The following is a 26842-nucleotide window of genomic DNA, read 5'->3' as shown; positions in this document are numbered from 1 at the left end:
GTGGCTGCAAATTGAGTAGTGCATTCAGAGCTGCGCCGGATGTCGTGCTCATGGCACCAGTGATACCCAGACAAGCAGTTCTTTGCAGTGCGGCTAGTTTACGGTGAAAACCTTTTTGTCTCACCTTAACCCACCACACTACGGATGCATATATGAACATCGGCCTAATAATGGCAACGTATATCCACATTACCACATGAGGCCTGAGTCCCCATGTCGAGGCAAAGGTCCGTCTGCACAGCCCATAAGCTGTGAGAGCTCGTTTCATCTTTACCTTTACATGTTTGTTCCAAAGAAGTTTTTTATCTAGAGTGACCCCCAGATATTTCACTTCTTCGGAGAGTTGAAGGGTAATACCCCTCATCTCAGGGAGACAAAGTCCATCCAGTTTTCTCCTTTTTGTGAATAAAACCATTGTGGTTTTATTTGGATTAACTGACAAACCATGTTTAAGGCACCAGCTGTCTATCACATCAACGGCACGCTGTATATTCCTACACACCTTTCCAAGATCCCGATCAACAGCAAGTACAGCCACGTCATCAGCATAAGCTTGAGCGTGTATTGGCAAGTTTTGCAGTTCGCATAGCAGTGAGTCGATCAGCATACTCCATAGAAGCGGCGAAAGCACACCTCCTTGGGGGCAGCCCTTCGTTGCTTCCGTAGTCAGGTAGCGATCGACCCCTACCTCAGCGTACAGCAATCTTTGCGTTAGCATAGCATGGATCCACTTAATTAAAGCATCATCAACACCATGCGCTCTGGCGGCATCACAAAGTTTTTGAAAAGGCGCACAGTCAAAAACCTCTTCAATGTCCACGAACGCCCCCATCGCGTACTCACCATTCAGAGTAGCATCCTCTATCTTTGTGACCAAAGAATGAAGAGCAGACTCACAGGACTTTCCACGTTGGTAAGCATGTTGGTTTTCACTAAGTGGGTGTGACCTAAGTGCGTTTCCACGAATGTGACGCTCCACCAATCTCTCCAAACCTTTCAGCGAGAATGAAGTCAAGCTGATCTGTCTGAAGTTCTTTGGATTAGAATAGTCATCTTTCCCAGGTTTCGGTATGAAAACTACCCTAACCTGTTGCCAAGAAGAAGGCACGTAGCCCAGAGCAAGACATCCTCGAAAAATATTTCTTAGAGGTCGCTCTAAATGCTCCATACCCTCCTTTAGCATTGCCGGATAGATGCCATCCATGCCAGGTGCTTTGAAATGTTCAAAGGACAGTATGGCAGCTCTCACCTTTTCATGGGTAACAACCGCTTTCGCAGTGTTCCAGTTCCCCTTGCAACACTTGCGTGTTGAAGGGGTTGCAAGAACCGTCAACTCTCCCCCTACCACTTCTCTCACCCGTTCTCCCGGGTGGTGTACTTCCAGGAGGGCCTGTACTGAGTCCAGTCTGGAGCTCGTGAAAGTACCGTCGGGTTTTCTAAGAGAATCCAACTTGGCCGACTCATCCTTTTTGAGGACTCTGCACAGCCTTGACGTCTCCCTTTCGCCTTCCAGTTCCTCACAGTACGCTCTAAAGGAGTCTCGTTTCGAGCACCTCACGAGCCCCTTATATTCACGTTGTGAGTTCCTGAAATTTAACCAGTCTTCGTTCTTGTTACTTTTGCAAGCACGATTTAGAAGTCGCCTGGTTGATTTCCTGAGTTTTTGCAGTTCTCGATTCCACCAAGGAACCGTTTTACCGCTTTGGCCTCGGTAAATAGGACAAGCCTCTTCATAGCACTCTAAAAGTGTGCAGTTCAGAGTTTTCAATTCATCTTCCAGCACCAAAGGAGTCCTTAGTCGCCTAGGGAACTGTACTTTATTACCAAGAAGTTCATTAAACTTTGCCCAATCCGTTTTCCTAGGGTTCCGTCTTTGTACTGCAGACTGTTCGCCCGCAATAGTCAGATTGAATTCTAGATATCGGTGATATGACAGTGAGACCTCGTCTAGCACTCGCCAATGTGTAATCAACTCTAACAATTTTGGGGTACAGATTGTTAGGTCAATTACTTCGCTTCTTCTCGGTCCCACGAACGTAGGGGCGCACCCTACGTTTGCAGTCATAAGACCAGCTGAAGTGATGAAATCAAATAGCTTCTCTCCTCTTGGATTGCATTTGCTACTGCCCCAACAAATATGTTGAGCATTCGCATCGCAACCTATTAAGAGTTCGAGACCACTTGATTCTGCATACGCCACCAGATCCCTAAGTTCTTGCGTCGGTGGAGGATACAAAGAATCATAGGGTAAATAAGCAGAGGCAACTATGATGTTTTTCCTCTCGCCATTTATCTGGTATTGTATGATGACCGTAGCTAAGTCCTGGGAACAATATTGTCTCAGCATAGTTGCCTCTAACCGTCTTGACATCAGGACGCAAGCTCTCGGTCTTATGGATCTTTCGTCGTAGAAGATCCTAGCCCCCTTTACTGATCCAATGCCACAGATTCTGTTAAATCGAACCCACGGTTCTTGCACCAGAAAGATATAGGGGAAATCCTGCAGCTTTGTCATTCTCGCTGCCAACAGGTAGGAGGGAGCTTTGGCATGCTGCAGGTTGATTTGACCAATCTTTATGTTTTTCGACATAAACTTAGTCTATTGTCTTATGGAAAACAGTTAGAAGCGTATGCGGCAGTCCGCGTATGACGGGGTTTCCCCCACACCGTACCGCCAGAGACTCGATCCCCTCGTGATTGATTTCTCTGAGAAAAGCCTTACTTGGAAGTACCGCAAGTTGGGAAGCTACTTTCTTCCACGGTTGTGAACCACTGACTGCGCTCCCCCCCCCCCCCCCCCCTTCCCTTGCCCTGGATGAAACCACAAGTCTTATTTCTGCATCTTGGATGCTTGCCCAAGACTGCGGAGTCGGTCGATGACAACCGTGAAAATATTATACATAGGTAACTTGCCAGCTGATCCGGTCCGCCATTAAGTGATAGTCAAAATTCATTCTTACCTATTAGGAGAGATCCTAGGAACGAAGTGGCGTACAACTGTTTTGGAAGTCCATCACCACCTGTTTGTAGTTTCACTGAAGTATCCAGTATATGTGCTTATACATCGCTATGTTGGCTTTTTTGCTAAACAACGAATATTTTATGGGAAACACTTCACTTAGAATAAGTGCATATTGTGTACTAGGACGAAAAGGAATACTCTTAATTTACGAGCTTAAACGCCATTCTTTTCGGTCTCATAAAGCTTGTATAAACTTCAACAGTGTTGTAACGTGATCGCCCCTAATCCTGCTAGAAATGTGTAATTTGCGCTCAATGAATTGGACCCAAAACCTCTCATAGATACCGCATTGAAACTCTCCTTTGCTTATCTGAGAAGTGACTGGAAGGAGCTACCGTCGAAGGATTCCCATGGCGTGGAATTGATCTTCACTCATCATGACTAGAGATTTGGTTTCAGACAGGATATTGTCTGTGGAGTCTCAGTTCAGAATGAGGGTGAAGCCCCACCCCCTTATACACAAATATTAGGAGGAAAAACTGAATGCAAGTAACAAACAATAAACAGAGTTAACTCCAGTTGAGCTCAGGAGGAAGAGTCTAGAAATCGGGAAATAGAGTTCAAGTTCCGCGAAGGGCACTCTGAAAATGCTTAAGTTGCGTGTATTATATGACGCAGGACGGCAGGTTTGAGACACACCCAAGGAAAGTTTAAAAACTGTATATAAATCCAGAGAGGTTCTACGCTGTTGTATGAAGAGAAGATTCAAAAACCGGAGGCGGGACGGGCAGTCCACATGAGCTTTTCTTAAAGAAGAACGAACGGGTGTGGGACCAGAGACCAGAGTAATACTTGAGGCTACTTCTCACGAGGGAATTGAAGCGAGTTAAAGAGGGTTGGAAGGAATTGAAATCAGAGGAGGAGCGAATTGAAAGCCCGACAATTTTGCTGTTCGATTGATGACTTCGATTAATAGTAGTGTGGAAGCGGAGCATATTGTCGAAATTCACTCCGATATCCTGAGTAGAGTGCTTATACGATAACTGACAATCCCGTTTAGAGAGTAGGAAGAGTAAGTGGGAGAGGATTTAAGCGAGTAGCACTTAGTGCCACTTCCCGACGTTTAGCTCTGAACCATTAGTAGAGCACCAGCAAACCGAGGTGTCTAGGTTTGAAGGGAGACACACGGAAAATATATTAAGGTCGTTGATATTGAGCAAACAGGGACAAATTAGGGGGGGGGGGAAATGTCGTTGATAAAAAATAAAAATAATAATAGGCCCAGAATAGATCCCTGTGAGATGCCAAAGGCGGGGAGAAGCCATTAAAAGAAACACGCAGAATCGGTTAGAAAATGAAAAGGCAAGCCATGGAACAAGTGGTATGGGAACGCTTAGGGACGAAAATTTGTACAGAAGTGTCTTGTGATTGAAGTGGTAGTGAAAGCTAGTGAAATCGAACAGATTGGATTCAGTGGACCTAAGCTTAACAAAGCCATGTTGCTCATTCACTATGAGGGCGCCAAAGTGGGAGACAACCAGTTGCTAACATACCCTTTCCAAGATTTTGGAACAGGAGAAGAGGAGCAAAATGGGGTGGTAATTCGCGGCAAGGGTGCGATTGCCACTTTTGTGAATGGGGATCATGTGAACTACTTTCCATAGGCCAGGAGAATGTTTCTTTTCTAGGCTTTTGCTGAAAATAATGGATAGTAAAGTGAGATGGACTGACTAGTTTCAAGCAAAAGAGGCTCGGAGGACTGTTATAACCAGAGCCAACGTTGGCGCCAAGCTTGCCAATGAGGTACTCGACAAGGGAAGATGTAAGAAGGGGAATAATAGGAAATGTGGGACAAGCTACATCTACTAGCGGGGGAGAAGAGGCAGGAGGAGCGTGAAAATAGATTGAGGAAAAGTAGCGGCAGAGTAAATCACGGAAGTTAGCTGAAGATCCAGAGAATTTAATGGAAGGAAGAGATAGCTGTGCTGATAGATGTGGGACCAGAAAGGTTTGAGGTTTCCGCCCTTCTGCACTGACCAGATATTCCTTTATGAATTTAGGTATTAAGAATTTGATCGAGGAACGTTGGATTTTAAAAAAAAACGAACTCAATATAGGTTCCTGAGGACAGGAACTGCTTCCGTGCAATGCGTTTTTGGTGAATTTTTTGTGCACTTCAGTAGTACTTTGGTTCACTACGGGAAGAGCGCAGGGACGTAGGACATAAGAAACGTAACAGGGAAAAGATCTGATAAAATGGCACAGAAGATGCCTAGCGGTTGGTCGCACGTTAATGGAAGGAGGGCGAGCCGAGTTGATTGTTTTGAGGGCAGAGTTCAGACCTTCAAAGTTAAATTTGGCAGGCTCGCATACGACAGGGAAGTGGAGTAGGAAGATCTGACTATCCAACTCGAGAGCAGGATGATGGGCGGCGGGGGAAACTTAGAAGGGGGCATGGCTACATCGGGACTGGCAACTTATATTGGGGAACAGAAATTAAACATCGAGATTCGCTTAAGTATATTTCCAAAAATAGTCTGAGATGTTTACAAATGGTTGCGCTTAAAGACACGTAATTGACTGGGGCACAGTAATCATTGAGTTGGATGAAAAATATTAATGTCGGGATAATAATATAAAAGTCTTGTGAGGAAAAATTAAGGCACACAAGAAGCACGTTAATTAGTCGTTTCACTTGCCATTTCATGGCTCAGAAAACAAGATAAAAGAAAACTGTAGAATAGTCGCGATAAAAGCGCGACCTTCATTCGACTCCAATATCTGCAAGACAATAGGAAAAATCTTGGGCCGAGTAAAAATTAGGCAGAAAGACAGTGCCCTAGGTGAATATTGAAGGTCCCTTTTTACCTTCTTTTTTCATTCCAACTTCAATTCTACGCTAAGAATACCTTTTGCCAGGGCATGGGGATATTTTGAGGCAAATGGCCCCTTAAAGGGATCATCCTGTGTGAAGGCCGTTTTTTTTTCGCTTTATGAATTTGCTTTTATGTACTTTTACCGCTGTCACCAATTGTTACGTCCTTAGCATTTACGTACTCGTCACTAATTAGGTTCCTTGCTTTACGTAGGCTCGTATCACTGGATTGCGTAGCACTAAACAAAAACCTGTTCTATAGCTTTAATATAACTGTTCTAACTCGAAAATTAGATTGACTTTATTCGCGGATTTTCGGCCCTTTTATACCCCACGGAACATTCCAGAAAGACATGCAAATACTTTATCAGAAAACTACTTTGCGGCTTTGACAAGACGTTGTTACCGATATTAGTGTCATCTCTTAACAATTATCCTTACCTAATATTTGCCCCACAGTTATAGAGGGCGCTGCGATCATCTTAAGGAACAAAGTAAACGGCGTTTTAACGTACAGACTTAGCTACAGTCAGCAAACTAGGATTATTAAAAAATATTAAAAGCAAAATTTTAATGAATAAAAAAACTACTGAATTAATCGCAATTATCCTTGTTTGCGGACCGTAGAAATATGTTCTGAATAAGTCGTGAAAATTTCAAAGAATTTCTTTGGATACATTTGGGTTATGGTGGCAACAGATTTTTAATATGCAGTTTCCAGAAAAACGTATTTAAAAAGTAGAATGTGATTTTTAGCCATAAAATCTTAATTGCCCATTCATCTGCTATTCCTAGTCCATAAACCTCAGGTTCGTTCAAGAAACACATGTACAGTGTTGGCTTTAATCCTTGCCCTTTTAGCGAAGTCATTCGAATGTCCGAATAAATACGCGATAAATTCTCGCTTTATTACGGCAATCGACATAAATCTAGCATGTCACGTGTTTGACACTTTAATGTCCGAATATTCCGAATATTCCCATATATTGTACACTATATCTAGATACAATTGAATAAAAAAAAAAAAATTGGTTCCGACACACGGGATGACCCCCTTAATTTAAATGACCCCTTTCTAAACTACTCTCTCCCCACACTTGTGGAAAATGTTGGAAGGAAACAAGACGAAATATATGCAAAATAGGCCCCGTATTCCATGAAACTTTCGTCTCTGCCCGTCGCCTGCTCCAAAGTTGGCGTGGGGGTTTTCTCGAATACACACGGTGTATCCAAGTCGTATGGTCTCGCAGGTTTCGCCAGTGTATTTCAGGCGGAAGTACTGGCGATATTGGAAGTCTGTCGATGGCTGGAGCGAGATTCGAGCCCCAAGCGTAACATAGCCATTGTGATCGACAGCCAAGCGGCCGCAAGGCCTTGTATTCAGCGATGAGATTTTCCAAGCTGGTGGGACAATGCAGAGACGCGCTTAACCGTCTTTTTTTTTTTTTTTTTTTTTTGAGGAGGTGGAAATCTTCAAAAGACTCTGGCCTGGGCACGCCAGAGTGTGGGATTTTTACCCACTAAAACCACCCCCGACTCCCCCCCTACCCCGTGGGACCACCTTTAGATATTACATCACGGGGCGGAGTTAGCTTACTTTAGCTAGGTCTCCTTCCGTCTACCCGCGGGGTTCGTAATCGCGTCTTCCTCACTTCTTCTGTTTTTCGCAGTTTTTCCTGGATTACAGCGATCATGCAATTGATCGCATCCCAGTCTTCCTGACAGGCTACCATTCTTCGGACAAAATTTTCCGGTGATAGCACTTCACCTTGAGCTTCCTCCAGGTTCCTCCTTTCTTCCACGAACCTAGGACACTGGAAGAAAACGTGCGCCGGGTCCTCTGGGACCCCGCAGTTTGGACAATTAGGCGAGGTGTCCAATTTAAACCTATACAGGTATTGACGGTATCCTCCATGGCCGGTGAGAAACTGGGTGAGATTATAATTGATCTCCCCATGCTTTCTCTCCAGCCACTCCCCGATGGAAGGGATCAACCTGTAAGTCCAACGACCCTTTTCTGACTGGTCCCATCGCTGTTGCCACCTGCTTATGGATCTCTCCCTTTCGGCTTTTTTCACCTGCGATAAGGGAGAGATGGACCTGGTGTTATAAATGTTCATCATTTCGGTTGCCAGGATGTCAATCGGCATCATTCCCGAGATGACGAACGCTGCATCGTCTGAGACGGTCCTGAAGGCAGAACACACCCTTAGGGATGTTCTTCTGTAGACCGCACTCAGTTTATGTGTATTGCCTAAAACCTGTAGTGCTTTTCCCCAAACTGGGACTGCATACAGCATGATAGAGCTCACCACCCTGGCTATGAGCAGCCTGCAAGTATGCCGCGTTCCTCCTACGTTCGGCATCATCCTTGCCAGAGAAATACTCGTGGTGGATGCTCGTTTACAAGTATGCTCTATATGCTGCTTAAAATTAAGTCCTCCGTCTATCATCACCCCCAAGTATTTGATGGCCGGCTTGGAAGGGATGATACGATTCCCGATTCTAATGCAGGCGTAATTTCTTTTGCGGCGCTTAGTGATGAGGACCGCTTCCGTCTTTTCCTCCGCGAGTGCCAGTCCAGCACTCTCTAACCAAGCCTTAATAACACTGATTGCTTCGCTTGAGTACAACTCAGCATCCTCGAGATGCTTTGCAACCACAACCAGTGCTATTTCATCGGCGTAACCCACCACCGTAGCCTCCTCCGGAACCGGAAGGTTGAGCACATCATTATACATGATGTTCCACAGTAGTGGGCTCAGTACAGAGCCCTGGGGGACACCCGCGGAGACAACGTACTCTTTGGATCCGTCACCGGTATCATACCGTGTGTCCGCTCTTTTAAGTAGCTATCGATAATAGCGGCGAGGTAGGTGGGAACACCAATCGTCGCCAGAGACTTTCGTATAAGGTTCCAATTGGCCGAGTTAAATGCATTCCTCACATCTAGGGTCACCATCACGCAATATTTGTTGGTACAACCCCTTCCGTGAATTGCATTTTCGGCCAAGCCAGTAACCATTTTGATGGCATCGATGGTTGATCTGGCTTTCCGGAATCCATACTGCCTATCTGAAATGCCCCCTTGGCTCTCGACGACTGGAAGTAATCTATTATAAATGGCCCGCTCCAACATTTTCTCCATAGTGTCTAGAAGACATATGGGTCTATAGGAGGACGGTTCACCTGGAGGTTTGCCAGCCTTAGGCAACAGTACCAGCTTCTGCCGCTTCCATGGTGCAGGAAAAATACCCTCCGACATGCACGTTTCAAACAGCTCCGCGAACATATCCGGTCTACTTTTGGCGGCAAGTTTGAGAGCCTTATTCGGTATGCCGTCAAGACCCGGGGCTTTACTGTCGCCTATTCGACTGCAGATCTCTAGCAGCTCGTCCCTGGTGACTGGTGGAATCGGCGTCACATTCAGGGGGCGCTGGAAGGTGTCAGCACCCCCCTCTTGCTGAGGAAATAACCCCTGGATTATTTTCAACAAGAGCATAGGGCACGTGATCTGCGGAGACGATCGGCCTCTGAATCGTCCTGTCACGATTTTATATGCGCTACCCCACGGATTTATGTCCGCTTCCGAACAGAGCCCCTTAAAACATTCCCTCTTACTCCGCTGGATAGCGAGCTTGAGGTTCTTGCGAGCTTTCCTATAGGCATGCATTGCCCCTGATCGATCCTACCTATTGCCCTCTGAGCCGTTCGTCTGGCTTTGTGGCAAATCGATCGAAGATTGGCAAGTTCACTATTCCACCAATAATTGGGACTTCTAGTGGGGAATGAACATCTCCTAGGCATCGACGCGTCACATGCTTTAGAGATGCTCTGTGTGACATGGAGAGCTCTATCCGTGGAGTTGCCTGCTTTCCTAGGCAAGTCTAGCCACACCTCCATGAATGTCTGCTCATCCATCGCTTTGGCAGACCATCCTGGTGTTCCTCTGGATTTCGGCTTCCGGGGTGCGGGTCTCCTGCCTTGTGGCTCCATCCTTAGTTCAAAGGTGATTGCCTGGTGGTCGCTGTACGTGAAGTCCTCACTAACTTGCCAGGACATGTCACGTGCTAACGCAGGGCTGATAAAAGTCAGATCTACAATTGACCCAGTTCCCCCTTTCCGATAAGTGTTTATATCGCCTTCGTTGGCCAGAACCACATCCAACTGGGCGAATGCTTCTAATAAGCACCGCCCCCTTGCGTTAGTCTCTTTGCTGCCCCACTCGATAGCCCACGCATTAAAGTCACCGGCTATCACCTTTGGACTCCATCCCTTTGCATCGTGAACAAGATCGTCTAACAGTTCTTCAAACTCGGGCAGTGTGAGGCTCGGTGGGGCGTAACAGCTATATATGAATATACCGCTTATTTTTGCCCACACAAAGCCTCTAGTCGCCTGACCCATGCTATATTGTATGGCTTGACGACCCCACGCCCATATCGCCGCTCCACCAGTCGAATCTGTGACCCATACAGCACCGTCAAGATTTCTGTATGGTTTACTAATGATAGCAATCTCCATTGCGGATTCGTAAGTGGTCTGCGCAAGCAAATCTTGTGCGACCCTGCAATGATTAAGGTTTATTTGTATTAACCTCATTTTTTCACCGCAGTTAACGCCTTCCTAAATTCTGGGCATTTCCCACTTCCGGCAATATGCCGGTTATCCTTTCCCTCCTTTTCTTCGCACAAAATGCATTTGGGGTCTCTATTGCACTCCTTGGCAATATGTCCTTTTTCCCCACATCTTCGACATCGATCGGACCGATCGATGCCGCTAGTGCATGCCTTCGCGAAGTGTCCAAACATTAGGCATTTGGAGCACCTTTTTAAGGAGATCTGTTCCCTTAGTCGGCAAACAACCCATCCAATCCGAACCTTCCCCACGGCTAACAACTTCTGCGCTGACTCCACTGGCAGTCGCATTGTGGCCGTTTGAGTACCGCCATAAGCCTTTCTTAGGCTCACGATGGATTCTTCCCTGAAATCCTCCAACTTGAATTGTTCCTTCAAGGCAGTGCAGATCTCTTCTCTGGATGTTACCTCATCGAGATCCTTGCACTGAATACAGATCTCATGTTTTTGGGAACGAACCGCGACATTCTCCCCAAGTGAGTTTAAAACTTGGTTACGAAAGTCGTCAGTTTTAACCACGCTGGATTTTTTCAGCTCAAACATGAGATCACTTTTCTGGGTCCTCCGGATTTTGCTAATATTTCCGCCTAGGTCTTTTAGGTCGGGGTCAGATTTCACCTTCTTCAGTATCTCCGCATATGTTAGATGTCCTCTGCTGGAAATTACAATTGCCTCCGGGCGAATTCGCACTTTTGGTTTCTTATTTATTTTTCTATTCACGACCTTAGTCCAACCATCGTTCCTATTTTCTTTCAGTTTCGGTTCGCTAGCCGACTTTCCTAATTTTGGTACTTTGGGCCCTTCTGAACTTTTAGTTCCCTTTGTTGGACTGGTCAAGACCTCTTTTTTCCTTTTTGGGGCCTGTTGATTCGCCAAAGCTTCCCCCTCCTTGTCTCTCACTCTTTTACTTGAGCGAAGGTCGGCGACTTTGTGCTTGGGTGTCACTTGAGTCGCCTGTGACACTGTTGAGGCTGGGATGTCCGGCTTTTCCTTAGGCTTTCTTATTTCTTCCTGTGACCTATTATAAAGCACCCTGATGGCTCTCACCATGTTCTTAATGGCTTGGTGCACGTTGTGCTTGTCCTTGATGAATTCGGACAGCTCAACTATTTTAGTACCAAGCTGCATAAAAGGTAACCGTCTGGGTGGCATGTTCAAGGTCACTCTCCTCTGGGTTCCCGGACATAGGAACATAGAGGGGAATGAGCGAGCTGACGGATTGGCCAGGCAAGGCTTTGCTCATGGCAGTCCTTCGGTGAATACAGTCGGTGTTCCGCTGGCGGCTGTCGGGGGACGAGTCAACTCGCACTACCTAGCAGCCGCGGGCCTAAGATGGCGAAGGCTTACGAGCTGTGCTAAGTCAAGGAGAATTTAGCCCGCTTATAACATAGTTCGATCACGAGAGCTCCTGTGCCATACGCGTGTAAATGCATTCAAGATGACGGCAGTCTGCATTGGGCACTGGCCCATAGGGGACCATGCTGCTAGGCTCGGCATACCCTACAATTCGCATTACCGAAGCTGCGGAGAAGGAAGGGAAACCCTCATGCGCTTTCTCTGCGATTGCACAGCTCTGGCTAAAGTTAGGCTGCGGACACTGGGTAAACCATTCTTTGGGGACCTCAGAGAGATTTCTAACTGCAGGGTGGGAGAGCTGCTTGCTTTCGTGAATGCTACGGGCTGCCTCTGAAGACCCGAGCTGGCCGGACTCTGCCTCGCTGCTCCAATAACAACAGTCACGGTCTTAGGAGTTTGTGGCGTCAAAACGGCGAACCAAAGCGCTAATTGGGCTCCTCGGAGCGGTCACTGATACCTGCCTACCCTACCTACCCTGCCCGTCGCGTCATCTCAATGAAAAAGAGAGAATATACAATCTTTTTTAAATAGTTAAACGAAGAAATTGCCATTTTGCATATATACTCCTCAATTATTATCAAACCAAGGGAAGAAATCGCCTGGGAAATGATCCCTAAGACCAAATGAGTCCCCAGGCGAACACAAGAAATCACAGTCAAAACAAAAGATAGGAAACTACTATACTAGGTGGAATGATAGTGCGGCTTAGGAGCATAAGTTTTCCAGGAACAAAGCGTCTAACACAGAGTTTGGAAAATGAAATCAAATAGATGAGGAGCCCAGCCGGGAATAAAATTAAAAATCTGAAGCAACTCTATTAGATACGCTAAAGCCAAGATGGGGGCCGAAAAAGGCTGTCTCCCACGGGTTTAATGGGTTGAAATCAAATGAATATTTATGACCCACTTTGAGTGTCATTTGTGAAAATGTCAGTGCCTAGGCCAGAAAGATTATCCATGGTCGATCATGGTCATCCCGGATTGTTACTTTCCCCATTTATCCCAGTTCTGGGTTTGGTTCATATGGCAAGATATTCCTTTATGTAGATTTTGTCGGACTCTGGTGCGCTCCCATTTCACGTGAAATTTTAATAATGACATGACGGTGATTAAAGGGTCAAAAAAAGATCCCCATATGTTTTCAAGCGAGGTTAGGAGGGATACGTGCTACTGTATTTCGACGGCACACTTCAGTTGAGCTACACTTTGATGCTGGTGGACGTGAACGGTCAACTTGGTCAATTATCTTTAGGTTCTTAGAAAGATCTATCTACCATCATGGTGGTACTCAGAGGTGGCGGCGAGGAAGATGGAACGGCAAGCCTATCGGCCAAACCAAAACCAAGTGGTCGAGGAGAATCTCCATAGTGGTGGCATCGGGAGACGCTGTAATCACTTTGGTTTGCCGGCCGTGATTCAGTAGGAGAATGCTCCAAAGACCTAAACAGGGCGACCAGACCCGGGTCTGCACGGGGACTCATCTGAAGTGGCAAATTGGTCACGAAACCTTACCAGGGGTATACTGGTACCATGGGAACCGGGAAAGCCCCTGAACTCACATACTTCGGGTGAACTGCTGTTGTATGTGAGGACAGCTCGGTTATTTGCGGTTGGCCCCCCTAGTGGGAGTTTCATGGTGGTTGTGGTTGTGCTCAAGCGAAAAGAGACCTTCGGGCCTCGACGTGGTGTTGCGTATCAACACGGGTGCCGTACTCCATAGTTCGGTAGAGATTTAGGTAATTCTTGCATCCACCAGTATGAATGCTAAGCCATGCATTTGGTATAGACTGGGACCGTTGTTGCTTGTCTCAGCGGGGCTCTGATTGTGGTCACAAAATCAATCCGTGTCTTAAGAGGACCGTAGGATTAAGTCTCACGACAGGTGCCTCCGTAAAACACTATGGGCTTTACTACCATCATGGTCATCCCGAATGGTTTTTCTCCTGGAATATTCAAGCAACTCTAATATAGCATTTAGGCCAGCAAAATTTCTATGATGATGGGGCCAACGCGCAAAGGTGATGATATCGTTTATCTTAAATTGCGATAGTTTATGCTCTACTACTGGGTGCTCACGAAACATTACAAATACATGTTCCATGGAAGCTCGAAATTCTTACCATCTATGATAGCAGGAAGCGTTTTATGTTTCATGTTATGATAACGTTTTCAGAAGTTAGAGTGCAAAGTATCATTTTTCTACCCCATCTCTGATAAAGTTAATTGACAGGAAAAGGAAATTCCTAGAATAAAATGAACATGGTTTTTTATTTGAAATTAAATTTTCTTGTACTTATGTATATTTATAAACCAGGAGACCCAGACCAGGCCTATTGTGGTCAACACTGTTGTCATTCTCTTTATGGTTCTGAGTGTTGGTTGACTATAAAAGACAATGAACGGCGTCTTGCGGTAATGGAGACGAAATGCTACGTTGGACTAGTGGCGTCACACGTTTAGATCACATCCGAAATGAGGATATCCGCGAACGTTATAGGGTTGCACCGATCGTGGAAAAATTGCGAGAGAGGCGTCTTCGATGGTATGGTCACGCAATTCGTGCAAACGAGAATTCACTTGCCAAGATTGGTCTGAACATCGAAGTCGATGGTAAACGACCAAAAGGCAGACCTAAACAACGGTGGCTTGATACGCTAGATGGGGATTTGAAAGCCTCGAGATTACACCCAGATCAGGCATTCGATAGAGCCAAATGGCGAAGCCGATCACGACGAACCGACCCCCCTGTGAACGGGACAAAAGCTGAAGAAAAAGAAGACTGTTGTCATTCATGGCACATTTCTCCAAACCCTACTGAACTGGATAGTGCTGCTCAGCAAGGAGCGAAGTTGGTTTTCTTCTTTGGCCGTGAAAATTCACCAGCCCCTAAAAGCAGTTTAACTACAGTGTCTTGTTGACGAAGGCTTGCATGCCTCTGTGTCAGCCAAGCTAGAAAATCTGGTGGTCCCTTCTGACGTTCTCAGATCATGAATAAAACTTGACTCGCCTCAAACATGATATGTCAGAATGAAAAATTTTGAAGCATGCATACGAAGCTTAATTGAAAAACGAAAAAATAGGGGTGGAACCAAAGAGTTCGTGACTCGTGAGAAAAAAAATGCGTGCAGAAAGAAGCTAAATTAATGGTCGCTTTTGCGAAGAGACTAACTCCCTTGAGGCGGTATCAAAATTGAAGCAGATGCTTGTCAAACAACGTAGCAAGCAACTGTATAACCTATGTCTACAGAGCCTGAGGTACACAGAAAGCGGTGAAGAAACGGCAAACCATTTGTTTGCAAAACAGTTCCCAGCAGCCTCCGAAAGGTCAGCTAAGGTGCGACCCCCTCAACCTGAGACCTGTATGAATTATATTCAGGATAAACCCGTCGAATAAAAATGTTGGCCAAAGCCGGCCAAGGCTAAACTAAATTTGAGGGAGTCCCAAGCGGACCGGATTATTTGGGAAGCTACTTTCCTCCACGGATGTGAACCACACAAAGGGAGAGGCGGAAGAACCTCCTTTCGCGTACCCGAAGGCGCTCCATTTGAGCTGAAGAGACGTCACACCATGCGACGAATCCATATGTAATTAAGGGACGGATTAGCTGCTTATAGCAGTAGAGTTTCACTTTGGGGAGGATGGCGGAGTCTTTCTTAAGGATGGGCTATAGGGTTTTTAGTCCTGTTATGGTCTTTGAAATGATGGAATTTACCTGGGGTGGGTGATAGGCGGGTATTGAGGGTTATTCCCAGGTATTTAGTGGATTGGACGGAGGGAATGGTAGAAGGTCCGATCTTGATAGTGAGGTTGCGGGTGTCGGCCAGCATCTTGCGGGTAAAGGTGGCTCTACCGCGGAAGACGATGGCTTCGCATTTGCATAGGTTGAGTAGGAGTTTCCAGGATTGGAGGAATTTGTTGAGGGTTTGGATTGAGGTATTGATGCGGTTTTGGGCGGATTGTATTCTTCGGGAAGAGGTGTAGAGGATCAAGTCGTCAGCGTATTGGATGGTTTTGACTGCTTGGGGGGAGTTGGTAGGGTGCTGGAGTGGGATATCGGCGGTGTATAGGGAGAAGAGGGTTGCTGACAGAACTGAGCCTTGGGGGATGCCTGCGGGTGGACTGTAAGGGTCGGAAAGGGTATCGTGGATACGGACTAAGGATTGGCGATCAGACGGGTAGTTAAGGATGAGTTTGCATAATTGTGGGTGGAATTTGAAAGTGTGGGAGAGTTTGTAGGTGAGACCGTCGTGCCAGACCGCGTCAAAGGCTTTCTGGATATCGAGGAGCCAAGCTGTGGTGGGGATGTTGTTGTTTAGTTGGGATAGGATGTCGGTTTTGAGGACTAGGAGGGCATGTGAGGTGCCGTGGCCGCGCCTGTTGGCAAACTGGAAGGGGGGGATAATGGCGTCGTCGGTGATGTGTTGGAGCATGATATCGTGGATGACGTGTTCGAAAATTTTCGATGTCACGTTGAGAAGGGAGATGGGGCGGTAGCTGCCCGGGGAAGAAAAGGCTGGTCCTTTTTTAGGGTTGGGACGATGTGGGCTCGTTTCCATGGGGTAGGAAAGTGTGCAGAGAGGAGGCATTGATTGAAGAGTTGGGCGAGAAAGGGGCTTAGGGTTTTGGCGCATTTTTTGAGGATGATGATGGGGATGTGGTCGGGTCCGGTAGATTTTTTATTATTTCGGGAGAGGATGATGGATTCAACTGTTTGGGGTGTGACGGCTTGTATTGGTAAGCAGTAGGGTGTTGTAGGTTCGGATGGTGGGATCGGAAATTGGGTGTGGATGGCTGGCGTGGTAGTGAGGTTGTGTATGTGCTGGCGCACCGCTGTTTCTGTGGGTGGGTCGGACAAATGTTGGGTGGTGTGGTGGGCGGCTAGAAGGCTGTTAGCAATCAGGTCGGCGTGGGCTTTGGGTGAGGTGATGTGTGGGAGGACGCTGGCTGAGCGGAGTTTGGCTAGTCGGGGGCAGGTACCCCGGAGTTTATTGCATGTTTGCTGATTAAGCGAGATGTTCGCATGCTTTACCGCGTAGTGATCAGCGTATAGCGTCTGGATCTGCGATTGGATGCTTTGTGTGAGGGAGTGGATTTGTGACTTGAGGAAGTTAAATTGAGGAGCGTACCTATGTCTGTGGAGTTGGCGTCGTAGGGTTGATTTTTGTTTGATGAGGACTAGGATGTGTGGTGGCAGGGTGATTAGGCCCTGGTAGTTTAGTGGTCTAAGAGGGATGGTTTCGTTGCAAGCCTTTTGTGTGGATTCCGTGAGCTTTTCCACGGCTGAATCGATTTCGGTAGGAGACGGATTGGACGGGAGGCGGATGGTCGAGAGTTTGTCGGCTAGGTTGTAGTTGAGGCGTTGCCAGTTAGTGGCAGCGTAGTTGGGAAGGAATTTAGGCTGCGATTTGGGGAGGCGGTCGGTGATATTAAAGTGGAGAACCACTCCGTCATGGTCGCTCAAGCCGGGGATGGTGGGGAGGTCTTTGGGGGAGGTAGGCGTGCTGGGGTGTACGAGAAGGTGGTTGCTTACCAGGAAGAGGTCGATGAAGGAGTGGGTATTTTGCCTGTGGTAGGTGGGTTGGTTGGTGGGGAGGAGGGTGAGCTGTAGAGGGTGGGAGTGTTGTGAGTACCAGTTGGCTAACCTATTGCCATTGCCATTTATAGTGGTGTTATACCAGGTGTTATGTTATATTTAGGTCGCCCCCTAGTACAAGGGAGAAACGCCTGTTTCGGCTGACTGGGAGGGCTTTGAGGTGTTGTGTAAGGTTGGAGATGTCAGCGGGATTGAGGGTTTGGTCGGGGCAGTAGAGGCTACCTAGGAATGTGATGGAGGAAGGTGTGGCGATGGAGACAACGGTTAGCTCCATGGATGGGGCAATAGTGTTTGGGATGTAGACCCGTTGAGCGTCTACGGGATTTGCCACTAGTATGGCTGTGCCTCCGCCTGGGCGGTCAACACGGTCGGAGCGGAAGGTGGTATAGTTGGGGATGTGCAGCTTATGCCTTGGGTGCAGTTTGGATTCAGTGAGGAGGAGTAGGTGAGGTTTGTGGACGGACAAGAAATTAGTTAGATCGTGACGTTTTTGTCGACTGACCACCGAATTTATGTTCAGTAATACCACTTTAGTGGACATTACTGGGGGACACTTGGCAGAGGAAGGAGAGGAGAGCGAGTCTCTTCTCCATCGGCGAGGAAAGGGAGTTATATGTGGGGAGGAATGTGGTGAGTTGGGAGGCTAGTTGGGTGGTGGAGGTGTTGAAGAGGGAGTGGATCTCGGAGTCGAGGTCAAAGGTGGGGACTGGGTGTGAGGCGTTCCTGGCCATCGCAGCGTAAGGAAGTGGTGGGGACGTAGGGTTGTACGGGGCGGGGACCTGAACGGGTTTTGGTTGGGGACCGGGTTTGGTTGGTGGAGCAGGGTTATGCTTTGTGGGGGGTGATTGTTGTGTTTGGAGGGCGCGGGCTTGCACGAATATCGGGCAGTTGCGATAACTAGCCGGATGAGTGTTGGCTCGGCAGTTGATGCAGGATGGATTTTCTTCCTGGTTCTTTGGGCATTGTCGTGGCCCGTGGGGGGTGTTGCATTTAACGCAACGGTAAGCCAGATTGCAATTTGACGCTGCAAGCCCAATGCGCTGGCAGTTCCGGCATTGGGTGATTTCGTGTAGCTGGACGGCTTCGAACTTCACGATGCAGTGAAACATCGCCCTGGCTTTCGTGAGAGTGGCCTGCTGGAATTTGGGGGAAAACGTTACAAGGAAGAGGTGGAGGGGTTTCGCGTTTCGTCGGGAGGAGCTAGTCTCGTATTGACGAAAGCTGATGGCTTAGGAGATGCCGAGGCGGTGTAGCTCCTTGAGGATTTCATCCGGAGAGTATGTAAAATCTAGTCCTCGGAGGACTAGGTTGATTGGTTTGAAGTGTGACGGAGTATACGTGAAGAAGGGGTGGTTTCCTTCTTTAAGTAGGTTTTTTGCAGAATCATAATCTGCCTGGGAGGTGGCGAGGACGTGGGTTGAGCGTACTGATGTTTTTTTTAAGGGATATATTGTTGGGGATTGTGGACAGAATTTTGTTTGTGATATCTTTAGTGGTTGTGGGGTCAGCGCGGATAATTAGCGGCGGGAATTTTTCCTGACTTACCCTTGATGGGTGGATTTGGCTGGTTGAGCGGCTTTGACATAGCGCCTCGTCGCTGAATGTTTGATCGAAAACACTACGGTTGCGATTGTGTTTTGTTTTTCACTCCGCACTTTGGATTTTTCACTCGGCACTTTCGTGAGCACACGTCCGGTCGTCTCGGACGCTTGACACCGATTGGGTGTATACACCACTCAACCTGAGACTAAACTTTGGCATTCAAAATAATATCACTTGAGCGATTAAGATGGAAATTTAACTCATTCCATAGATTGGGTAATTGGTCATTATTCGTTGACTCACATATGGATTAATTTAATTTTAATTTAATTTTGGGAAGCTGTATGTTCTCTAGTGCACTTCTCAGAAAAGAAGAATTTCTGTGCTTGCAAAATAATGTCTCGAGTCCAACAAGTCGCCAAAGTGGCGCTCTACCTATATGCGTTTTAGGACCAACTCGTCACAGGCGTGTTTGGCGGTCCTGAATTCATCCACTAACATAATTTTCTTTAGGAAATTACATCATTGGCACTCTCGTGAATTAATTACGATGACATTTTTGGTTCACTGTTTCTTCTCTTCAACTGTTGAAACATTCAGACCGCATGAACAAAGAACTTGCTATTCCTCTATCAAACCAGTGATCGACCTTTGCTGCAATAATTACAGGTGCTGTTGAAGTATTCGATAAGTAAAGCAAATACATATCTCTTTACTGTATGCGCCGTTCAGCGTAAGGAAAATGCACCTGATTGTTCGCTAGCATGCAAAACATACATAGCATTGCAATGATAAAATGCAAAAAAATCAATAATCGTTTTTATTTTAATAAAAACGTTTATTTATTAGATAGGATTTAGGGTTGCGAGGAGGTGGCAGTTGTGGTTTTGTACAAATTTATTGCATTTTAGAGAATTGGAGATTCTTAGTATTACATAAAGGATAATAGTTGACTAAAAGCGCATATACACTGCGAAGAAATTCTTGCTGGAAGGATAATCAGAACCTCGTTCTATTCAATAAATAGAATGAACTATGAAGGAAAATACTAAATCGAGGCTTATCTAAAGTTTCGAAAGTACGTGGTATTAGGAAAGCTAAAGCCAATTAAGATATTTTTGAACAATTTATACTATTCCGTATTCTTAAATGGTTATCACAACATTTTTCCCATTAAAGGTCTTATCTTTCTTCTGCAGCATGTGGAAAACCTAACATAAATCGGCGTATTGTTGGTGGACAGGAAACCCAAAAGAATCAGTATCCATGGGTGGGGATGCTTTACCATTCGAATCGGTACTACTGCGGACTGAGTCTAATCAACGATCGATATGCATTAACTGCGTGCCATTGTGTTAATGGATTCAGACGAGAATCAATGACTGTGCGGTTCCTTCAGCATAACCGAAACATTAAGGATTCGGAGATAATTGAAAGACTGGTAAGAATAATATCCATACACATTTGAAGGGAGTATTGACTCCTCCGTTTATTATGATTATATAATTTTTTAACTTTTTTTCAAACTTTCTGATTTACATGTATATATTTCACGACAGGCAATTGAATCCTTCATGTTCCTAGACTTTTTCGACAGTTTATTTCGCTATAAGCTACAGAGCCTGTCATTAGGAGGTATTTCACTATTTGATTGCCAACGAACGTAACACTAGATCAACCAGCAGTATATTGACATCCACTTCGAAAGTGACAATCATCTGACGGTCGCTTGTTCACGCATGCCTATTGTATCCGTTGCTTCTCGCTGGATTGAGGAATTTCGACCCTGTATTTTCAATACAGACCATTATATGATCTAGCTGTCGTTTGACAGCGCGAGAGTTATCATGTCAAACGACGTCTCCAGTTTCTGCAGAGCTCTTAGCCTGCCTAAGAATCCAAGATCTCTTCCTTAGATTGACTCGATAGTAGTCAAAATAACCCTTGGATGCATCAAAAAACACCTCGAAAGCTTGATTAACAGGGGGTACAGACTGGTTTCCACTGTGAATTTCTCTGCACTGAGGAGGAGCGGTCCTTTCTTCCTATTCGAAGGAAAATCAAATTTTCTCTTGTTGTTGGTCAGGAGGCCGTCTCAACCCGATTATTTACTCCGGGCTAAGCATCAAGGGGCATTTGGACACGGCGCGAGGGAAAGTAGCGAAAGTTAGTGCATCCCTAGCACTCGAGGACCCGAGCACATTATTATCTATTTTCGGAGGTTCATGAATGAAAGTAGTTACCTTATAGCGTAGCAGAAATGCTGACAACAGAAACAAATTAGAGCATGGAAATAACAATGATAAGAAAAAGCTCCAAAAAGCAGGATTTAGCGTGTAACGTGAAGTAGCACTTGCGACCAGAAAGAAGAAAAATAGGGAGTTTGGCTTAGTCTATCAGAATTGGGGAGTGGAAACTCCAAAAACATCTGGGCTACATGCGCTATTTGAACCCATGTTATGGAAATGGCAGTAGAGTTGGAGCAGTCCATCTGACCGGTGTGTGATTAACGGTGAAGCTTGAACTACCTGCAGAGAATTTATACCTTTGATTACAAAGTTGGTGAAGCCTAGTAAATCGGAAGCAGTGGATCGACGTTTCACAAAGCCGTGTTGCTCTTTAATTACCAGGTTGGCAGATTGAGCGGTCAATCAGCTGTTCACATATATTTCAGAGAAAGAAGAGGAGAGAAGAAGGGTGTCAATTCTCGGCAAGTGCATGATCACCATTTTTGTATATAGAGATAACAAGGACCTCTTTCCATAAGCTAGGGAACTAATATAGTTCAAAATTTTTCTTAAAAATCATGCAGGGAGGAAGGACAATGTATTATTTGGTTTTTAAAAAGATTCGGAAAACCATTAAGACGCATAACATAGTAGCTGAGCCAAAGAGGTCCTGTGAATAAAATGACATAATCACATGATTGAGCTCCGTCAGGCAGGCCCACAATTCACGTGCTCATATGTGACTCGACCTTTAATAATTCCATTCCATCCAATCAGCCACAAGATCTCTACTAACTAAATTCATTTGTAGCAAAGGTATGCCTTTCCTGATATAGCAGGTCGTAGTAAACCGGACTACTTCCACATCAAGAGGAGGAACATCCAATAATACCTGCATGGCATTGGTTGAAATCGTGCAACATGCAGGAAGAAACGTCAACGCCACTCGTTGACATGTGTAAGGCAGTTTACCCTCTTGCCTCGTTATCACTAAGTAATACAACAGATGGGACTTCCTGGTATATTATGCAAATACCAATGCAACATATATAGATTTTGGAGCTCTCCCGCTTAGACACCATCCACACTTCATAACAGTTTATCGATCAGGTGCGAGTATAAGTTCCTACATTCCGCGATTATGACTTCCAAGTATACCCTTCTGGTGTTTTAAATTCTCTTAATTCATTACCCCGCTGATTGAATTCAAGTCGGCTGTTCCCTTCAACAAAAATTAAGAAATGATCCGCTTAAGCAACACATTTAAACACCGAACTAAAGTGGGATGTTTTCACCCCCAATCGCTGGAAAATCATTGTCAAAGGCCGAAAGTAGAGATATGGTCTTGTTTCACCGAGTATTACTCTTATCTTTCTCCGGCAACGTCGGGATCAAAACAATCCTGGTAACCTTCTAGAAAGCAGCGGAATAGCCCTGACGTAAATAAAAATCTTACCGACACTGAATATGAAATGGCGGGGCGCCCAGACGACTTTGTGTATCTCACCAGTCATTCCATCTGAGCCAGGTGACTTCCGAGACCTCACCACCGCCTCACTCTAATCGATCTCGCAATACTGCAGAGGAGGATTTTTTTCCACCGCTCCCTCTTCCAGTGCGATAGCCAAGATACGCCGAAGGCTCACACCTCGGAAACAGTTCTCCCAGCAAGGGCATAACCACTATCAAGTCATGCAGCATTGACTCTCCGTTCATCTTAATACCGGAAATGTTATGACCTCGTTTGCCTTTGTATATTTGGTAAACAAGGGTCGTCGCTATGCTCATCAACAAAATGTTTCCAGTCATCTTTTAAGACTCCTTCAACACCAAGCCTTGTAAGACGCCTGTAAGCGAACTTAAGTTGGTCAATATCAATAAGGGAATTAGCGCGCCCTCTGGAATATCCTCCCCAGGCGGGTACTACACCCGTTGCTTATTGCAAACAACACTCGTCCACTACTTAACCTAAAGTATGCAGGGTGTCTTGCGATCTAACCCAATAGTTGAACCACTTCAAGTTGTCCCTTTCGGTGTATGTCAGCTTGTCTATCACAGCAAGTGTGACTTCAGTGACAGCATTGTTGACTACCTCTGAATCCGACCGTAGTGGGCGGCTGAAAATCTTCATCTCTTTGCGGGACCTCTCAAATGACATGCTCCCGGCGAGATGGTTCTTGTGAAACCGCGCTGATACCGCATTTTTTAGACCATTGCCATCACGTTCTTCACAACCTTCTTTTGTTCCAGCAGCACGCATCACTACTTGCACAACGACTTTAAGCGACAGCTTCTTATTGGGGACTCATATTTCGGCCGGTTTTAGTATCGGAGGAAAGCCGATGGCATTGCTGCTACCAGGGTCAATTAATTACCTTAAACAACCATTAACAACTCAGTTGTGCCCTTGTACAGGACCACTTTCTCCGTCATCCTCGTCAGTGCATTGCTGTACTCTAGAATCACCTTGTTTGCATCACCTTTTAGTAAGACACTGATATGCTGTTTGCGGCTGGCGGATAAGCCGTTCTTAACGTCATCTCCTTGCACGTTTTGGTCTCCAGATTTTAGACCACCCAATTTCTTTTCTGCAACTCAGCTTCCTCTCAGTAGTCCCACCTCCAGCCTCAACCACATTTTAAAATCTATTTTGGAGACTTGGCCACAATCACCGCGAATCTCAACGTCAATCTTGTTTGATGACCTATACCTCTATCCTGCCGACCCCTCTCGAGCCTGGTAGCTGAGAAAAGTGATTTGCGCATCGAATTCGTGAGCGGAATTTGGGACACCAGCAAAAGGACTAAACACAGGAGGAGCAGTGTCTAGAAGGCGCGGAATGTCATTGCGTATTCGAGGAGTAGGGACGAGGTAGGTAACTGACCTGTGGCCTCTGTGGTTAGTATTGGCGTGTCGTTGTGCCGATGTCGCCAAGATGGTTCTCTAGTGTGTGTTTCCCCATTCCAAGTGGCAAGCCATAAATAGTAGTGCAATGTGTCACACCTAGCTTGCTTGAACTATTATGACACATACTGCCACCTGCTCGTAACCATGCGCTTGCAACCACGTCCGCATCATACACACAGCACTAACACCAGAGCGAATGCGCGGCATTTTTCTCGCGCATGTACCGAAGGAGGTTGAATATGCGCAATGATTTCAAAATTTCATCAGCTTTTTACTGGACTCGTCCACTGAGTCCTCCTACCGTTTGCATGGCTGTCCCGGCGTCCTTCGGGTGTGCCTTTGAATACCCTGTTAGGTATTCGCTTGTCGTCCGTCCGTTCTACGTGACCGATCCACTGCAATTTTCGTAGCTTTCTTCTTCTTTTTTTTTAGCCTTTGTTCCGTACACAAGCGGGGTCGGCTCGTCGTTATCGGTTCCGTATTTTGACCCTATCAAATGCCTGATCTGGAAACAATATAGAGGCTTTTAAATCCCCATCCAGCGTATCAAGCCACCGTTGTTTTGGCTGGCCATCGACTTTGGTGTTCACACCAATCTCGGCAAGTGAATTCTTGTCAGCGCGAATTACGTGAGCATACCATCGAAGACTCCTCTCTCGCAGCTTTTCCACTTTCCATTGTAAGGGGAAGACGAGTTAGAAAAATGGGTTCGACATGCCATTAAGATTAAGTCGTGTTCCCAGTTGTCTCACGTTGTCTGTCACAGTTGAACACCGAATAGCCTTCGAGGAGCTCAGAATCGAAAATCTTATAATCCATCCAATACAGATGATGTGGTGTAGGTACGGCAGGGCAGAAAAACTAAACCGTAACAGCCTGGTTGACTAATGAACCATTCATTTACCGAGCTAGGCGGATTGCAAGAAAACCTCGTGTGTGCTTTTTTTCTCTGGTAAGGTTAGATGAAAATCCCCTAAGGCCAAGAAAAGATGGTACCACGACAGTCCATGACCCTGAAGGATTGTTTCTGTTGTCATACTATATACATTGTTAGTTTCGAATCTGACCAAACGGAATGTTCAACAAGAATCCAAAAATTCTTAAGTAACTTCTTGTATTTTTTTTTTTTACTTTTTGATTTGGATGTGTCAAATTGTACAGCATCTGACTTTTACCGGCGTCCTTGGGAGAGGCTGTTTGATGACTATTTCTGCTTTTAGTTTATTTTATTAAAAATTATACCTAAATTGAAAATCATGCATTCAGATTATCTATTTTTAATTGAAATTAGGTTTCCAAGGTGATTCAGCATCCAAGCTACGTTGCCAGGACCTTCGAAAGTGACATTGCTCTTTTGCGTCTAAGCTCCCCCATCATATTCAACGAGTTGATCCATCCTGTTTGCCTGCCAGAGGCGAATGAATCTTTCATTGGACAAAATGTAAGTTGGAATCCTTTAAACGGAATTTTTAAAAATCTTTAAATTTGCACCTCGAAAACAGGGGATAGTAATGGGATGGGGAGCCTTATCGGAAATCGGCCCGGTTGCAAACACGCTGCAGGAAGTCCTAGTGCCAATCATAGATAACGCCCAATGCAAACGATATTTCCCATTCGAAGTGATCAGTTCGAATATGTTTTGCGCCGGTTATAAGATGGGCCTCAAGGATGCATGCCAGGTTTGTATAGTCAGATCCTTTTTCGAGATGAAGAGATTTTGAATCTGTGGTACGTTTTTGCAGGGAGATAGTGGTGGCCCATTGCATGTGGTTAACAACGGACAGTATCAGATTGCAGGTGAGCATCCTTTCTGTGCAAGTGTTTTGAAGACAGGGTTAGTTACATTATCCTTTTCGATTTCAGGCTTGGTGTCATGGGGTGATGGCTGCGCAAGACCGAACAAACCAGGAGTGTACACCAAAGTTAACAATTTTCTGCCATGGATTAAATCCTACACTACAGACGCTTGCTATTGTTAAAGGAACCCACCGAACCATGTAATAATGTGTTATGTCCTTTCAGTCTCACGATACTAAAGATTGCTTGCTCCTTGCAAAAATAAAGTCAATGAATGCATTTATCTAAAATATTTCCGAACAAAAGATACTCCAATCTAAATTGCATGTTTTCTTTTTACGTTGTTGTTGGGTTCGTAAAAAGCAAACACTGGTTATTATTTAATTTATGGAATGACACAGTTTTTAGTCCTTCAGCAGCAAAATATGCATTTTACCACGAATCCATTAAACCAGTCATCACATGGATGCAACCAGCATGCAATTTCCACAAATAATTCTCAGACGCACTCGTGCCAGTTTAACCTTTTACTTCAAAAAGTTCCATTTTGCGCAACCTTTATATGTCAGCGATATTCCAATTAAAGGTTGTGGAAACTTTGCATTTATTTTCAATAGGAAACGAACCTTATTTGCCAAATTTACATTTTTCCAATAATACCGAAGCAATAACAATAATCCGTGGAACTTGACCTTTTCCATCATCCGCGAACTATCATGCGACTACCAGGGAAAAACTGCAGTCCTTAGTCAGGTCCACGTGTAAGAAAAACCATAAATTTTCCGAAAGCTCTAACCACAGTTGGGGTTTCCTCCTCCCAATGCAGCGATCATCATTAGAACGAAGGCTGAACTTGGCCCACATTTTCTGATTTTCAAGTTTCCATTTTATGGGGGCTATGCCTTGAGGAAGTACATGGATCAGAAGCTGCTGAATTCAAGGTGT

The 26842-nt window shown here is 45.6% G+C and overlaps 1 protein-coding gene across 1 annotated transcript in view; it reads left to right on the top strand.

Moving 5' to 3' along the window:
* LOC119650765 (trypsin-1-like) overlaps positions 1–26178 on the top strand; it is a 28374-nt gene extending 2196 nt beyond the window's left edge. Inside the window, exons 3-7 of the mRNA XM_038053866.1 lie at positions 20165–20406; positions 25392–25541; positions 25603–25779; positions 25843–25897; positions 25964–26178. Of these exons, the coding sequence (XP_037909794.1) occupies positions 20165–20406; positions 25392–25541; positions 25603–25779; positions 25843–25897; positions 25964–26079 (740 nt within the window). The 3' untranslated portion in view covers positions 26080–26178. The remainder of the gene's footprint in view (positions 1–20164; positions 20407–25391; positions 25542–25602; positions 25780–25842; positions 25898–25963) is intronic.
* Positions 26179–26842: the final 664 nt, after the last annotated feature.

Source organism: Hermetia illucens, chromosome 3 (genome assembly GCF_905115235.1).
Source record: "Hermetia illucens chromosome 3, iHerIll2.2.curated.20191125, whole genome shotgun sequence".
Lineage (NCBI taxonomy): Eukaryota > Metazoa > Arthropoda > Insecta > Diptera > Stratiomyidae > Hermetia > Hermetia illucens.
This window is presented reverse-complemented; position numbering and strand designations above follow the sequence as displayed.